We start from the raw sequence: 17,982 nt of genomic DNA on the forward strand, positions 1-17,982 counted from the left end.
GGCTGCAGAAGGTTTTGGACAAGCTAGGAGAGTGGGCAATGAAGTGGCAAATAAAATACAATGTGGAAAAGTGTGAGGTTATGCACTTTGGAAGGAGGAATTTAGGCATAGACTATTTTCTAAATGGGGAAATGCTTAGGAAATCAGAAGCACAAAGGGACTTGGGAGTCCTTGTTCACGATTCTCTTAAGGTTAACGTGCAGGTTCAGTCGGCAGTTAAGATGGCAAATGCAATGTCAGCATTCATGTCAAGAGGGCGAGAATACAAGACTATGGAGGCTGTATAAGGCTCTGGTCCGATCCCATTTGGAGTATTCTGAGCTGTTTTGGGCCCCGTATCTAAGAAAGGATGTGCTGGCCTTGGAAAGGGTCCAGAGGAGGTTCACAAGAATGATCCCTGGAATGAAGAACTTGTCGTGTGAGGAACGGTTGAGGACTCTGGGTCTGTACTCGTTGGAGTTTAGAAGGATGAGAGGGGATCTTATTGAAACTTACAGGATACTGCGAGGCCTGGATAGAGTGGACGTGGAGAGGATGTTTCCACTGGTAGGAAAAACTAGAACCAGAGGAGACCATCTCAGATTAAAGGGACGATCCTTTAAAACAGAGATGAGGAGGAATTTCTTCAGCCAGATGGTGATGAATCTGTGGAACTCTTTGCCGCAGAAGGCTGTAGATGCCAAATTACTGAGTGTTTTTGATTAATAAGGGGATCAGGGGTTGTGGGGAGAAGGCAGGAGAATGGGGATGAGAAAATATCAGCCATGATTGAATGGCAGAGCAGACTTGGTGGGCCGAGTGGCCTAATTCTGCTCCTATGCCTTATGGTGTCCAGTATTGTATGAGGCACAATTTCCTCCAGCTGAACATGACTACGGCTGAAGTTATCATCGGTTTCTGAAACAAAAATTGTTACCTTCAAACTCTGCTATATCTGTCCTCCTGAATGAGTGCCAAACTTTGCATACTTCAGATTATCCCAAATTCTGCTGTGCCCCAAGCCATCACCCATTACCCCCTCTTCATTGTAAGAATTTTACAATACCAGGTTAAAGTCCAATAGGTTTGTTTGGAATCACTAGCTTTCGGAGTGTCGCTCCTTCATCAGATGCCCCTACTCATTGACATCGGCGATCACACAAATTTAAAGTTCTCATCTTGATATTTAAATTTCATCATGCTCCCTTGCCACCTCTATTACTGTAACCTCCTCTAGCCCTACAAATCCATTCCACCCCAAACTTTAAGGGCAGCATGGTAGCATGGTGGTTAGCACAATTGTTTCACAGCTCCAGGGTCCCAGGTTCGATTCCCGGTTTGGGTCACTGTCTGTGCGGAGTCTGCACGTTCTCCCCGTGTGTGCGTGGGTTTCCTCCGGGTGCTCCGGTTTCCTCCCACAGTCCAAAGATGTGTAGGTTAAGTGGATTGGCCACGCTAAATTGCCCTGAGTGTCTAAAATTGCCCTTAGTGTTGGGTGGGGTTACTGGGTTATGGGGATAGGATGGAGGTGTTGGCTTGGGTAGGGTGCTCTTTCAAAGAGACGGTGCAGACTCGATGGGCTGAATGGCCTCCTTCTGCACTGTAAATTCTATGATTCTATGTCCTCCACTCTGGCCTCTTAAGCTAGCCACTTTTCTTTGCCTCACCACCAGCTGCAGAATTCCTGTCACCAAACCAGTTCGCTGTTCGTCTTCCCTCTCTTCCTTCAAGATTCTCCTTAAAATCCACACCACTGGCCAATGTTGTTAGCTCTCCTAACATCTCCTTCCTTGGCTCAACACCCATTTGTTTGATCACTCTTCTGTCAAGAGGTGTCTTCTTCATTAAGACTATTATATAAATGCAATTTGATGTAGTTCCAATAAAATTAAGGTGCTGAAGCAATTGCATATGTAATTATGCATTTTTACTTTTTATATAATGATCATGTATAGACCATATAAAGTGTATTAGTACCTTGCGCATAAATAAACTGGTACTCATTTCCGCCACCCGATATCTTTAATTTAGACAGCAAATCAATTTTTGTTCACATTTGGTATGCATCAAAACAGTGGAGGATTGTTGCTTTTTAGTTCATTTTCATCTCAATTGCTTTGTTGGATGGTAAAGAGTAAAATTGGAATTTTGAATAGGTCACAAATAATTCTCCACAAGTTCCTGTTTCAACTTGCTGCCTCATTACTGTGCAGGATTCGAAAACGAGGAAGGTAATTCTCCACAAGGGTTTACCTGTCAGCTACAAAAATAAAAAGTATTGTTACAAACCTGGAACAGGATGGCAATCTACCATTCTGCCAGGAATAGAACAGTGAAGGAATAAAACTTCAAAAAAATAAGATGGAAAGAACAGGAAAATAAAGTTAGATTAAAAAACTAGGCAAGACTTCCGGTTGCAGCTATGCGGAGCTAAGCCGCACGATTCGGCAGCTCCCGCTATTACGGACTTTCGGGCTCGTTAGAGGAGCCCCAACGGAACTTTTTCGAAGACAACCTGTGGGGAAGGGAAGAGAGAGGTCCCCCTCCAACTTTTATGGACCGGACCAGAAGTGAAACGGCCAAAAAAGCTGCATTGGAGCAGCGGGAGAAGCGAGGGAAAAAAAACAAAATGGCAGCGGCCGGGGACAAAGCGGAGTGCGGGCCGGAGCTGCAGGAGTTCAGCAAGCGCTGCTTCGAGGAGCTGCGGAAGGAGATGCTGGCGCCTATGCTGTCGGCAATTGAAGGACTAGAGATGGCCCAGAAGGCCCACGAGGTAAAGATCCAGGAGGTACAGAAAAGAGTCAATGAGAACGAGGATGAGATCTTGGGCCTGGCGGTGAGAGTGGAGCAGCACGAGGCGCTACACAGGAGGTGGGCGGGAAGACTCGAAGACCTGGAGAACAGGTCGAGGAGAAAGAATCTGTGGATCCTGGGTCTCCCTGAAGGAGTGGAGGGGGCCGATGCCGGGGCATACGTGAGCACGATGCTCGGAGGCCCCTTCGAGGTCGCTGGAGCTAGACGGGGCACACCGGGTGCTGGCGAGGAGGCCCAAGGCAAATGAGCCGCCAAGGGCGATGGTGGTGAGATTTCACCGGTTCACGGACAGAGAGAGGGTCCTGAAATGGGCCAAGAAGGAGCGGAGCAGTAAGTGGGACAATGCAGAGATCCGAATATACCCGGACTGGAGTACAGAGGTTGCAAAGCGGAGAGCGGGTTTCAACCGGGCCAAAGCGGTGCTGCACCGGAAAGGAGTGAAATTCGGAATGCTGCAGCCAGCGCGACTGTGGGTCACATACAAGGACCAACACTATTATTTCGAAACGCCTGAAGAGGCGTGGACCTTCATACAAACCGAAAAGTTGGACTCTAACTGAGGGTTTGTGAGGGTGGGGGGGATGTTTGACGTTTGATGTGTGATGGTTGTTGTATATAGGGGGTCAATCATGCGCAGGAAATGTTACATGGGCTGGGGGAGAGAGACAAGGCCGCGACAGGAGCTGCGCCAGAGGGGGCGGGGCGGGCTTTGGAAAGCGCGGGTTTTTTCCCGCGCGAGGGAAGAAAGGCGGGAAGGGGAACGAAGGAACGCGTACTGATTGGGACACTCCCACGCGGGGAGGTCAATGGGACGGTGGGGGAAGCCAGGGTCAGCAGGTGTCAGCTGACTTACGGGAGTGATATATATGGGGGAGCAAAAAAGCTAGACAGGGGTCTAGCGGGGGGGGGTTGCTGCTGCTGCACTGGCCGAAAGGGAATGGGACACAGAAGAGGTGGTCGGCGCTCCCCCGACTGGGGGACTGAAGGGTGAGGGAGGCGCGGACACGGGACTGGCCTAGAAAAGGAGATGGCTAGTCAGCGGGGGGGGGACGGGAAGAATAGAGGGGTGGCAATATTGGTGGGGAAGCGGGTGTCATTTGAGGCCAAGACTATCGTAGTGGATAATGGAGGGTGATATGTGATGGTGAGCGGTAGGCTGCAAGGGAAGTGGGTGTTGTTAGTAAATGTATACGCCCCTAACTGGGATGATGCGGGATTCATGAAGCGCATGTTGGGGCGCATTCCGGACCTGGAGGTAGGAGGCCTGATAATGGGAGGGGACTTCAATACAGTGTTGAACCCAGCACTGGACCGCTCCAGATCAAGGACTGGAAAGAGGCTGGCGGCAGCCAAGGTGCCTAGGGGGTTATGGACCAGATGGGGGGGAGTGGACCCATGGAGGTTTGCAAGGCCGCAGGCCAGGGAATTTTCTTTTTTCTCCCATGTGCACAAAGCCTACTCCCGGATAGATTTTTTTATTCTGGGCAGGGCGCTCATCCCGAGGGTGGAGGGGACGGAGTATTCGGCCATAGCCGTTTCGGATCACGTCCCGCACTGGGTGGAACTGGAGCTGGGAGAGGAGAGGGACCAACGCCCGCTGTGGCGGCTGGATGTGGGACTGCTGGCAGATGAGGTGGTGTGTGGGAAGGTGAGGGGGTGCATCGAAAGGTACTTGGAGGCCAACGACAACGGGGAGGTGCGGGTGGGGGTGGTATGGGAGGTGTTGAAGGCGTTGATCAGGGGAGACCTAATCTCCATCAGGGCTCATAGGGAGAAGACAGAGGGCATAGAAAGGGAGAGGTTAGTGGGGGAGATTTTGAGAGTGGACAGGAGATATGCAGAGGCCCCGGAGGAGAGATTACTTGGGGAAAGACGACGGCTCCAGACGGAGTTTGACTTGTTGACCACAGGGAAGGCGGAGGCACAGTGGAGGAAGGTGCAGGGGGCGACCTACGAGTATGGGGAAAAGGCTAGTCGGATGCTGGCACACCAGCTCCGTAAGAGGACGGCAGCGAGGGAAATAGGGGGAGTCAAAGATGGAAGGGGAGCCACAGTTCGGAGTGCGACGAAAATAAACGAGGTATTCAAGGCCTTCTATGAAGAGCTGTACAGATCCCAGCCCCCAGCGGGGGAAGAGGGGATGAGACGATTCCTAGACCAACTGAGATTCCCGAGGGTGAAGGAGCAAGAGGTGGCTGGTTTGGGGGCATCAATTGGGTTGGAGGAGCTGAGCAAGGGTTTGGGGGACTATGCAGGCGGGGAAGGCCCCGGGACCGGACGGGTTCCCGGTGGAGTTCTACAGGAAGTACGTAGACCTGTTGGCCCTGCTACTAGTGAGGACCTTTAATGAGGCAAGAGAGTCGGAAGCGACGATTTCTTTGATCCTAAAGCGGGACAAGGACCCACTGCAATGTGGATCGTACAGGCCGATCTCGCTCCTCAATGTGGATGCTAAGTTGCTGGCAAAAGTGCTGGCCACGAGGATCGAGGACTGTGTCCCGGGGGTAATCCACGAGGACCAGACGGGATTCGTAAAGGGGAGGCAATTAAACACTAATGTGCGGCGGCTCTTAAACGTGATAATGATGCCATCGGAGGAGGGAGAGGCGGAGATAGTGGCAGCTATGGACGCGGAGAAGGCCTTTGATCGGGTAGAGTGGGAGTACCTCTGGGAGGTGCTGCGTAGGTTTGGGTTCGGGGGAGGGTTTATCAGTTGGGTTAAGCTCCTTTACAGAGCCCCGTGGCGAGTGTAGTGACGAACCGGCGGAGGTCGGAGTACTTTCGGCTGTACCGAGGGACGAGGCAGGGTGCTCCCTGTCCCCCGTTGTTTGCATTGGCGATCGAACCCTTGGCAATGTCATTGAGGGAGTCTAGTAAATGGAGGGGGGTGGTCCGAGGGGGAGAAGAGCATCGGGTGTCGCTTTATGCGGATGACCTGTTGCTGTATGTGGCGGATCCAGTGGAGGGGATGGTGGAGGTCACGCAGACTCTAAGGGAGTTTGGAGAGTTTTCGGGCTATAAGCTCAATGTAGGAAAGAGTGAGCTCTTTATATTACAGGCAGGGGACCAAGAAAGAGGGATAGGGGACCTACCGCTGAGGAGTGCGGAGGGGAGCTTTCGGTATCTGGGGACCCAGATAGCCAGGAGTTAGGGGGCCCTACATAAACTGAATCTGACAAGGTTGGTGGAGCAAATGGAGGAGGACTTCAAAAGATGGGACATGTTACCGCTCTCGTTAGCGGGTAGAGTGCAGACGGTCAAAATGGTGGTCCTTCCGGGGTTTCTGTTTCAGTGCCTTCCCATCGTGATCACCAAGGCCTTTTTTAAGAGAGTAGGTAGGAGTATAATGGGGTTTGTGTGGGCGAATAGGACCCCGAGGGTAAGAAGAGGGTTCCTGGAACGCAGTAGGGACCGAGGAGGGTTGGCGCTGCCAAACCTAGGGAGCTACTGCTGGGCAGCAAATGTGGCGATGATCCGCAAGTGGGTGATGGAGGGAGAGGGGGCGGCATGGAAGAGGATGGAGATGGCGTCCTGTAAAGGAACGAGCCTGGGGGCGTTGGTGACAGCACCGCTGCCGCTCTCGCCGACAAGGTACACCACGAGCCCGGTGGTGGCGGCAACGCTAAGGATCTGGGGCCAGTGGAGACGGCACAGGGGTGCAATGGGAGCCTCGGTGTGGTCCCCGATCAGGGGTAACCACCGGTTTGTCCCGGGGAAGATGGACGGGGGGTTCCAGAGCTGGCATCGGGCGGGGATTAGAATGGGGGATCTGTTCATTGACGGGACGTTTGCGAGCCTAGGGGCACTGGAGGAGAAGTTTGAGATACCCCCGGGAAATGCCTTTAGATATATGCAGGTGAGGGCGTTTGTGAGGCGACAGGTGAGGGAATTCCTGTTGCTCCCGGCACAAGAAATTCAAGACAGGGTGATCTCGGGTGTATGGGTCGGGGAGGGCAAGGTGTCGGCAATACACCAGGAGATGAAAGAACAGGGGGAAGCGCTGGTAGAGGAACTGAAGGGTAAATGGGAGGAGGAGCTGGGGGAGGAGATTGAGGAAGGTCTGTGGGCTGATGCCCTAGGTAGGGTTAATTCCTCCTCATGTGCCAGGCTCAGCCTGATACAATTTAAGGTGGTTCACAGAGCGCACTTGACGGGGGCGAGCTGGAGTAGGTTCTTTGGGGTGGAGGACAGATGTGGAAGGTGCTTAGGGGAGCCCGGCGAACCATGTCCATATGTTTTGGTCATGCCCGGCACTGGAGGGGTTCTGGAGAGGAGTGGCGGGAGCAATATCTCAGGTGGTGAAAGTCCGGGTCAAGCCAAGCTGGGGGCTAGCAATATTTGGAGTAGTGGACGAACCGGGAGTGCAGGAGGCGAAAGAGGCCGGCATTCTGGCCTTGGCGTCCCTAGTAGCCCGGCGAAGGATCTTGCTAATGTGGAAGGAGGCGAAGCCCCCCAGCGTGGCGGCCTGGATAAACGACATGGGGGGGGGGGGGGGGGCGTCCTGGGAGTGTGGGGGGGGGGGGGGGGGATTGCCTGGGAGGGGGATGAGCAAGAGATAACATGAAGGGTTGGGGAAACTGGCACATGCGGGAGAGAGCCAGTGTACAAAGCTATGTAAACATATCATTTTACCATGTATATATCTTGCTCTGTGCGATTTCTTGTTATTTTGTTTTGTTACGGGGGGGGGGGGGGGGGGTGGGGGATGGTTATTGTTAGTAAGGGTGAAAAATTGTGTTAAAAAACTTTAATAAATATATATATATATATTTTTTTAACTAGGCAACAGGGACTTCCGGTTGCGGCTATGCGGAGCCAAGTCGCACATTCGGCAGCTCCCGCAAAAAACGGACTTTTGGGCTCTTTTCAGGGCCCCCAACGGAATTTTTTCGACGTTTCCCGGTGTGGGAAGGAGAGTACAATAGTTCCCTGACAGTATATGACTTTTACCAGGAGCGGGGCGACTAAAAAAGTGATGGTGGATCCGAAGAAGGTGCGAGGGAAGAGGAACAAAATGGCGGCGGGCGGGGACCAGGCAGCGTGGATGCAGTGGGTGCAGGAGCAACAGGAGGTTATCCAGCGCTGCTTCAGAGAGATCAAAACGGACCTGCTAGAGCCGATGAAGGCTTCTATTGATAAGCTGCTGGAGACACAGACAGCCCAGGGGGTGGCGATCCGCGAGGCCCGACAAAAGATCTCCGACAACGAGGACGAGATTTTAGGCCTGGCGGTAAAGGTGGAGGCGCACGAGGCGCTCCACAAGAAATGGCAGGAGCGGTTCGAGGGAGATGGAGAATCGGTCGAGGCGGAAGAACTTGCGGATTCTGGGCCTCCCGGAGGGGCTGGAGGGGCCAGACGTGGGGGCCTATGTGGTCACCATGTTGAACTAGCTGATGGGAGCGGGGTCCTTCCAGGGGCCCGTGGAGCTGGAAGGGGCCCATAGGGTGCTGGCGAGGAGGCCCAAGGCTAACGAGCCTCCGCGGGAGGTGCTGGTGCGGTTTCATCAGTTCGCTGATCGGGAGTGTGTGCTCAGGTGGGCCAAGAATGAGAGGAGCAGCAGGTGGGAGAACACGGAGGTTCGGATATATCAGGACTGGAGTGCGGAGGTGGCGAAGAGGAGGGCCGGGTACAATCGAGCGAAGGCGGTGCTACACAGAAAGGGGGTGAAGTTTGGCATGTTGCAGATGGCGCGAATGTGGGTCACCTACAAGGACCGGCACCATTATTTTGAGTCTCCGGAGGAGGCGTGGGCCTTTGTTCAGGCCGAGAAGTTGGACACAGATTGAGGGTTGGGGTAGGCGTTTAGGGATTGCGGTTGATATGTTACTTTTTGAGGAGGGGTCCTTTGCTCGTGTTTTTTTTTCTTTCTGGTTCGGTGAGGGTGGTTAGGGTGGGTTGGGTACTGTTTTGGTTGGGTTGGTCGGGGGGGCTCTTGGAGGGGAGTAAGCAAACAGAACAGGGGTGGATGGCCGGCAGTGAGATGGGGCCCTGCGGGAAGGGAAGGCCCGAGTCGGGGGTGAGGGAACTGGGCTTGTAAAAGGAGCTGCGTCAGAGGTGGCGGGGCCGGGTAGGTGGAAAGTGTGGGCTTTTTCCCGCGCTGTAGACTGGAGGGGGCAGGGCTGGGGCGGGGAAGCGAGGGTTGTTTCCCGCGCTCGGGATGGAAGGGGGAGGCGGAGAGCCTGCAGATGGGGAATGGAAGAGGAGGTGTGTCACATAATGGGAGGAGTTGAAGGAGAGGTGGGAGTGGCAGGAGTCAGCCGACTTGCTGAAGTGCAATGGGGGGAGTAAAGCAGCTAGGATGGGACCTAGCTGGCGGGAGGGCGTCGAGTTCCTGCTGCTATGGTCAAAGGGGAGCAGGAGCGAGTGGGGGGGGGGGGGGGGGTCGAGACGGGGGTCTGCCACCGTGGGGAACGGTCCGGGCGTGGGGTGCAGGCGCGTGGCTGGCCAAGGAGGGGTTATGGCTAGTCGGCGGGGGAGGGGGGCGGGTAGCCCCCTGATCCGGCTGATAATCTGGAATGTAAGGGGACTGAACGGGCCAGTCAAGCGGGCCCCACATGTTCGCGCACCTGAAGGGGCTCATGGCGGATGTGGTCATGCTCCAGGAGACTTAAGATTGAGGAAAGGGTGGGTAGGTCAGGTGTTTCATTCGGGGCTGGATGCCAAAAAATCGAGGGGTGGCGATCTTGGTCGTTCGAGGCGTCGAGCATTGTGACAGACAATGACGGTAGGTACGTAATGGTAAGTGGTAAGCTGGTGGTACTGGTCAATGTGTATGCCCCGAACTGGGACGATGCGGGTTTTATGCGGTGCATGTTGGGTCGGATCCCAGACTTGGAAGTGGGGGGCCTGATAATGGGGGGAGACTTTAACACGGTGTTGGATCCGGCACTGGATCGCTCCAGGTCTAGGACGGGTAGGAAGCCGGCGGCAGCGAAGGTGCTGAGGGGGTTTATGGACCAGATGGGAGGGGTGGACCTTTGGAGATTTGCAAGGCCGGGGGCTCGGGAATTTTCATTCTTCTCACATGTCCATAAGGCTTATTCCCGGATCGACTTTTTTATTTTGAGCAGGGCGTTGATAGCGAGAGTAAAGGATACAGAGTACTCGGCGATAGCCATTTCGGATCACGCCCCGCATTGGGTGGACTTAGAGCTGGGGGAGGAGGGGGGCCAGCGCCCGTTGTGGCGCTTGGATGTGGGGCTGTTGGCAGACGAGGAGGCGAGTGAGCGGGTCCGAGGAGGCATAGAGAGGTACCTGGAGGCCAACGATAACGGGGAGGTCCGAGTGGGGATGGTATGGGAGGCGCTGAAGGCGGTGGTTAGGGGAGAGCTGATCTCCACTCGGGCCCACAAGGAGAGGAGGGAGCAGAGGGAGAGGCTGGTGGGGGAGATGGTGAGGGTAGACAGGAGGTATGCGGAGGTGCCTGAGGAAGGATTGTTGAGGAAGAAGCGTACCCTCCGGGCCGAATTCGACCTGGTGACCACCAGGAAGGCGGAGGTGCAGTGGAGGAAGGCCCAGGGGGCGATTTATGAGTATGGGGAAAAGGCAAGCCGGATGCTGGCGCATCAGCTTCGGAAGCGGGACGCAGCTAGGGAGTTCGGGGGAGTTAAGGACAGGGGAGGGAGTGTGGTGCGGAGTGGGGTTGGCATCAATGGGGTCTTCAGGGACTTTTACGAGGAATTATACCGATCCGTGCCCCCACGGGAGGGAGGGAGGGATGGGCCGCTTCCTGGACCAATTGAGGTTTCCAAAGGTGGAAGAGGGACTGGTGGCGGGATTGGGGGCCCCGATTGGGCTGGAGGAGCTGATCAAAGGGATAGGGAGCATGCAGGCGGGGAAGGCACCGGGGCCGGACGGTTTCCCGGTCGAATTCTATAAAAAGTATATGGACCTGTTGGGCCCGTTGCTAGTTAGGACCTTCAATGAGGCAAGGGAGGGGGGGGGCTTTGCCCCCTACGATGTCCCGGGCACTGATCTCCTTGATCCTGAAGCGGGACAAGGATCCCCTGCAGTGTGGGTCTTGCAGGCCGATTTCGTTGCTAAACGTAGATGCCAAGGTGCTGGCGAAGGTCTTAGCCACGAGGATTGAGGATTGTGTGCCGCAGGTCATCCACGAAGACCAGACGGGGTTCGTGAAAGGGAGGCAGTTGAACGCGAATGTGCGGAGGCTTCTGAACGTTATCATGATGCCGGCGAGGGAGGGGGAGGCGGAGATAGTGGTGGCGATGGACACTGAGAAAGCCTTCGATAGGGTAGAGTGGGGGTACCTGTGGGAGGTGCTGCAGAGGTTTGGGTTTGGGGAGGGGTTTGTCAGGTGTGTTAGGTTGTTGTACGAGGTCCCGATGGCGAGTGTGGCCACGAACAGGAGGAGGTCTGAGTACTTTTGGTTGCACCGAGGGACGAGGCAGGGGTGTCCCCTGTCCCCCCTGCTCTTCGCACTGGCGATTGAACCCCCGTCTATGGCACTGAGGGAGTCAAGGAACTGGAGGGGGTTGGTGCAGGGTGGGGAGGAGCATAGGGTGTCACTCTATGCGGACGACTTGCTGCTATATGTGGCGGACCCGATGGGGGGAATGCCGGAGGTAATGAGGATCCTCAGGGAATTCGGGGATTTCTCGGGGTACAAGCTCAACATGGGGAAGAGCGAGCTGTTCGTGGTTCACCCACGGGACCAGGAGAGGGGAATTGGCGAGCTCCCACTAAAAAGGGCGGAGAGGAGCTTCAGGTATTTGGGGGTCCAGGTGGCCAGGAGCTGGGGGGCCCTGCATAGGCTTAATTTCATAAGGCTGGTGGAGCAAATGGAGGAGGAGTTCAAGAGGTGGGACGCGTTGCCGCTGTCCTTGGCGGGTAGGGTGCAGTCAGTCAAAATGACGGTGCTCCCAAGGTTTTTGTGCCTGTTCCAGTGCCTCCCCGTTTTTATCCCGAAGGCCTTCTTTTGGCGGGTCAACAGGAGCATAATGGGGTTTGTGTGGGCGCGAGGGACTCCGATTGTGAGAAGGGTGTTCCTGGAGCGGAGTAGAGATAGGGGGGGGGCTGGCGCTGCGCAACCTCTGTGGGTACTACTGGGCCGCCAATGTGACGATGGTGCGCAAGTGGGTGATGGAGGGGGAGGGGGCTGCATGGAAGAGGCGGGAGACGGCATCTTGTGTGGGTACCAGTCTGGGGGCGCTGGCAACGGCGCCGCTGCCGCTCCCTCCAAGGAGGTATACCACGAGCCCGGTAGTGGCGGCTGCCCTCAGAATCTGGGGGCAGTGGAGGCGGCACAGGGGGCGATGTTGGGGCCTCGGTGTGGACCCCAATACAGGGGAACCACCAGTTCGTCCCAGGGAGAACAGATGGAGGGTTTTCGGGGTGGCACAGGGCAGGGATACGAAGGTTGGGAGACCTGTTTGTGGACGGGAAGTCCGCAAGCCTGGGTGAGCTGGAGAAGTATGGGCTCCCCCCCGGGGAACACCTTCAGGTACTTACAGGTAAGGGCGTTTGCCAGGTGGCAGGTGGTGGAATTCCTGTGGCTGCTGCCACGCATAGTACAGGACAGGGTGCTCTCGGGGGGAGGGGGTGGGAGTGGGGAAGATCTCGGAAACTTACCGGTTGATGCAGGAGGAGGCCTTGATGGTGGAGGTGAAAGGTAAGTGGGAGGAGGAGTTGGGAGAGGAGATCGAGGAAGGGACGTGAGCAGATGCCCTTGGGAGGGTGAACTCTTCCTCTTTGTGCGCGAGGCTCAGCCTCATACAGTTTAAGGTGCTGCACAGGGCACACATGACCGGGGCGAGGACAGGTGTGTTAGGTGCTTAGGGAGACCAGCGAATCACACCCATATGTTCTGGGCATGCCCAGCGCTGGAGGAATTTTGGAGGGGTGTAGCGAGGACGGTGGCGAGGGTGTTCCAGGGTCAAGCTGGGCTGGGGCTCGCAATATTTAGGGTGGCAGAGGAGCCGGGAGTGCAGGAGGCGAAAGAGGCTGGTATTCTGGCCTTTGCGTCCCTGGTAGCCCGGCGGAGGATTCTTCTTCAGTGGAAGGATGCGAGGCCCCCAAGCGTGGAATCCTGGATCAATGGCGGGGTTTATTAAGTTGGAAAGGGTGAAATTTGCCTTGAGAGGGACGGTACAAGGGCGGTGGCAACCTTTCTTAGACTTCCTGGCAGAACTGTAGACATTGGTCAATGGGAGCAGCAACTCCGGGGGGGGGGGGGGGGGGAGGGGGAGAGTTGTTCTTGTATTTTTATACTGGGGGGTCTGAGGGGGTGTATATATTTGCTATGTGTTAAGTCGGGGTGTTAATTTATTATTTATGTACAGTGGGGAGGGGGGTGTGGAGGGTTGCTTTTTTGGACTGTGTTTTGTACTTAACCCTGTTGGGTTCCTTTTTCATTTAGTTATTGATATTCTGTGAAAATCTTAATAAAAATTATTTTGTTTTAAAAAACTAGGCAACAGGCAAACTATCGAGCAAAGTTATCCTCGTCAATCTTCCTCCTTAACCCCACAACTTACTAACTGGCCAATAATGTTAATTATAAGCAAGGGCTATAAGCTGATATATATTGGAGGAGTGAAACAAAAGATAGTTTATTCTTACCTGGGTTTGATCAGAAGTAGACATCTCGGACGGCGTTACACTTGTGGTTGATATTTGACCTATTGAAGCTATCTTCTCTGCAGCTGATATTGGTTTTACTGGTTCTTTGGTGGGTTCTAACATGCCCTGAAACAAAACAAAAAATTAAGGTACATCACAGAATCGTTACAGCGTCAGAGGCGCCATTTGGCTCATCCTGTCGGCACCGGTTCGCCAAACGAGCAGAATGGCCTAATACCATTCCCCTGCCTTTTCCCCATGCATATTATTTCCATTCAAATATTCATCCAATGGTCTCCTGAATACCTTGATTGAACCTGCCTCCACCACACTTCCAGTTAGTGCATTCCAGACCTGAACCACTCTTTGTGTGAAAAAGTATTTTCTATCACATCACATTTGCTTCTTTTGCAAATCACTTTAAACCCCTGCCCTCTTGTTCTACCTATAAAACAGAACTGACATAAAAAACATTTTGGGGCAGGCATTAAACAGTCATTTGATATGGTGATGGGAGATTGGTTCAAGAATTGGATCAGCATCACTGCAGACTATAATACTACACTGTCTATAACATCAAGGTGTGGATCAGAATCACTGCAGACTGTAATACTGCATTGTCTTTAACATCAAGGTGTTGATCAGCATCATTGCAGACTGTAATATTGCACTGTCTATAACATCAAGGTATTGATCAGTATCACTGCAGACTGTAATACTGCACTGTCTATAACATCACGGTATTGATCAGTATCACTGCAGACTGTAATACTGCACTGTCTATAACATCACGGTGTTGATCAGTATCACTGCAGACTGTAATACTGCACTGTCTATAACATCACAGTATTGATCAGTATCACTGCAGACTGTAATACTGCACTGTCTATAACATCAAGGAATTGATCAGTATCATTGCAGACTGTAATACTGCACTGTCTATAACATCAAGGAATTGATCAGTATCATTGCAGACTGTAATACTGCACTGTCTATAACATCAAGGTATTGATCAGTATCACTGCAGACTGCAATACTGCACTGTCTATAACATCACGGTATTGATCAGTATCACTGCAGACTGTAATACTGCACTGTCTATAACATCAAGGCATTGATCAGTATCATTGCAGACTGTAATACTGCACTGTCTATAACATCAAGGAATTGATCAGTATCATTGCAGACTGTAATACTGCACTGTCTATAACATCAAGGCATTGATCAGTATCATTGCAGACTGTAATACTGCACTGTCTATAACATCACTGTATTGATCAGTATCACTGCAGACTGTAATACTGCACTGTCTATAACATCACGGTGTTGATCAGTATCACTGCAGACTGTAATACTGCACTGTCTATAACATCAAGGAATTGATCAGTATCATTGCAGACTGTAATACTGCACTGTCTATAACATCAAGGAATTGATCAGTATCATTGCAGACTGTAATACTGCACTGTCTATAACATCAAGGTATTGATCAGTATCACTGCAGACTGCAATACTGCACTGTCTATAACATCACGGTATTGATCAGTATCACTGCAGACTGTAATACTGCACTGTCTATAACATCAAGGCATTGATCAGTATCATTGCAGACTGTAATACTGCACTGTCTATAACATCAAGGAATTGATCAGTATCATTGCAGACTGTAATACTGCACTGTCTATAACATCAAGGCATTGATCAGTATCATTGCAGACTGTAATACTGCACTGTCTATAACATCACTGTATTGATCAGTATCACTGCAGACTGTAATACTGCACTGTCTATAACATCACTGTATTGATCAGTATCACTGCAGACTGTAATACTGCACTGTCTATAACATCAAGGAATTGATCAGTATCATTGCAGACTGTAATACTGCACTGTCTATAACATCACTGTATTGATCAGTATCACTGCAGACTGCAATACTGCACTGTCTATAACATCACAGTATTGATCAGTATCACTGCAGACTGTAATACTGCACTGTCTATAACATCAAGGTATTGATCAGCATCATTGCAGACTGTAATACTGCACTGTCTATAACATCACTGTATTGATCAGTATCACTGCAGACTGCAATACTGCACTGTCTATAACATCAAGGAATTGATCAGTATCATTGCAGACTGTAATACTGCACTGTCTATAACATCACTGTATTGATCAGTATCACTGCAGACTGCAATACTGCACTGTCTATAACATCACAGTATTGATCAGTATCACTGCAGACTGCAATACTGCACTGTCTATAACATCAAGGTGCTGATCAGTATCACTGCAGACTGTAATACTGCACTGTCCATAAAATGAAGGAATGCATCAGTACCACTGCAAACTGTAATACTGCACTGTCTATAACATCAAAGTATTGATCAGCATCACCGCAGACTGTAATACTGCACTGTCTATAACATCACTGTATTGATCAGTATCATTGCAGACTGTAATACTGCACTGTCTATAACATCAAGGAATTGATCACTATCACTGCAGACTGTAATACTGCACTGTCTATAACATCAAGGTATTGATCAGTATCACTGCAGACTGCAATACTGCACTGTCTGTATTATCACGGTATTGATCAGTATCACTGCAGACTGTAATACTGCACTGTCTATAACATCACGGTATTGATCAGTATCACTGCAGACTGCAATACTGCACTGTCTATAACATCACAGTATTGATCAGTATCACTGCAGACTGTAATACTGCACTGTCCATAAAATGAAGGAATGCATCAGTACCACTGCAAACTGTAATACTGCACTGTCTATAACATCAAAGTATTGATCAGCATCACCGCAGACTGTAATACTGCACTGTCCATAACACGAAGGAGTGCATCAGTACCACTGCAAACTGTAATACAGTATTACAATCTGCAGTGATACGGATCCACACCTTGATGTTAAAGACAAGAATGTGTGGATCAAGCAATTCCAGGTGAAGGCTCACAATCTATTTCTATCCATGCTTTTCTAGGTGCATATCTAAATAAATAAAATCTGTTCTTAATCATGAATATTGCAGAAATCAGTGTTAAATTGTAATCCACTGTAAAGAATGGTTGGCTTTACATAAACACACTAAGCAAATCAATTTCACAGCGTGAAGCAATTTATCCACTTATTGTAGTTTGACAGTCATTTTCATGGTTTACAAAAAATCTATCCTGATATCAAAGAGGATTTCTGCATATAATTTATTTTAAAGTTTGAAACACCAATTACATAAAATTTGTTCCATCTACAATATTTGCCGAAATTTTGCATTGTATTAATGTTCAGGAAATTAGATTCATAAAATGATAGAATTACAGAGTGCAGGAACAGATCATTCATCCAATTGTGCCTCCAGATGTAGAAAGCTGAAATAAAGGTGGTTAAAATATATTATACAATTTAAAGCTGTACTTACCAGGCCAGATGCATATGCTGGAACTATGACAGGCTGCTTCCTCTGTCCTGTAAACAACTTTTGAGACAGAAACAATTAATTTACTGTTGCCTCATTAAATCTTGTCTGAAGCTAAAATATCAACCTTTTAAAAAAAATTCCAATTAAAGGGCAATTTAGCGAGGCCAATCCACCTCCCCTGCACATCTTTTGGTTGTGGTGGAGAGACCCACAGAGACATGGGGAGAATGTCCAAACTCCATATGGACAACAGCTGTCTGCGATCAAACTCGGGTCCTCGGCACTGTGAAGTAGCAATGCTAACCACTGCACCACCCCTAAAATATCAATATTTAAGAAATAAAGTATAAGTAATGATCTTGAGCCTCATCAAGCTGGTGCACAAAAGATTTCCAATTTTATTTCTGATGAGCAATTTAAAAGTTGGACGGAGTTTTAAATTTAGAAATTGATTTACCTATAAATTGCTGTCTTGTTCGCAACGAAGTAGGTGTCAGTTTGGTTCAGCTGATGACAGCTTTTCCACTTGATAATGGGTTTGAGGTCCATACTGTGGTCTGAATTCATCATCTAAGCTGACATTTCAGTGCAGTACTGATAAATTACCTGACTGCTAAAAGTGTCAAACTTCAGGGGACACCTCAAACTTGCATCATAGCTGCATATTCTTTTCAAAGACGAGGGATCTCTCCTAACTCAACAAATATCACCAAAATTATTAAATGAATGTCTCACACAAATAGCAACAAGAACACTGTTGCTACAGAATGAGTCGATTTGTCCCTAACAAGGGTAAGTGGGGGAGGAGCATAGGGTGTCGCTTTATGCGGACGACCTCCTGCTGTATGTGGCGGACCCGGTGGGAGGAATGCCAGAGGTAATGAGGATGCTTAGGGAATTCGGGGACTTTTCGGGGTACAAGCTCAATATGGGGAAGAGCGAGCTGTTCGTAGTTCAGCTAGGGGACCAGGAGAGGGGGATTGGCGAGCTCCCACTAAAAAGGGCGGAGAGGAGTTTTAGATATTTGGGGGTCCAGGTGGCCAGGAGCTGGGGGGCCCTGCATAGGCTTAACTTTACAAGGCTGGTGGAGCAAATGGAGGAGGAGTTCAAGAGGTGGGACGCGTTGCCGCTGTCCCTGGCGGGTAGGGTGCAGTCAATCAAAATGACGGT

At 51.1% G+C, this 17,982-nt stretch overlaps 1 protein-coding gene across 3 annotated transcripts in view; it reads right to left on the bottom strand.

The window, feature by feature from the left end:
- LOC140422058 (aftiphilin-like) overlaps nucleotides 1–17,982 on the bottom strand; it is a 97,497-nt gene that overhangs the window by 27,232 nt on the left and 52,283 nt on the right. For all 3 annotated transcript variants that reach the window (XM_072507058.1, XM_072507052.1, XM_072507043.1), the window contains 2 exons: nucleotides 16,813–16,869; nucleotides 13,372–13,497 (listed from right to left, as the gene is read on the bottom strand). In XM_072507058.1, the coding sequence (XP_072363159.1) occupies nucleotides 13,372–13,497; nucleotides 16,813–16,869 (183 nt within the window). The remainder of the gene's footprint in view (nucleotides 1–13,371; nucleotides 13,498–16,812; nucleotides 16,870–17,982) is intronic.

This window comes from Scyliorhinus torazame, chromosome 1 (genome assembly GCF_047496885.1).
Source record: "Scyliorhinus torazame isolate Kashiwa2021f chromosome 1, sScyTor2.1, whole genome shotgun sequence".
NCBI classification, from domain to species: Eukaryota; Metazoa; Chordata; class Chondrichthyes; order Carcharhiniformes; family Scyliorhinidae; genus Scyliorhinus; species Scyliorhinus torazame.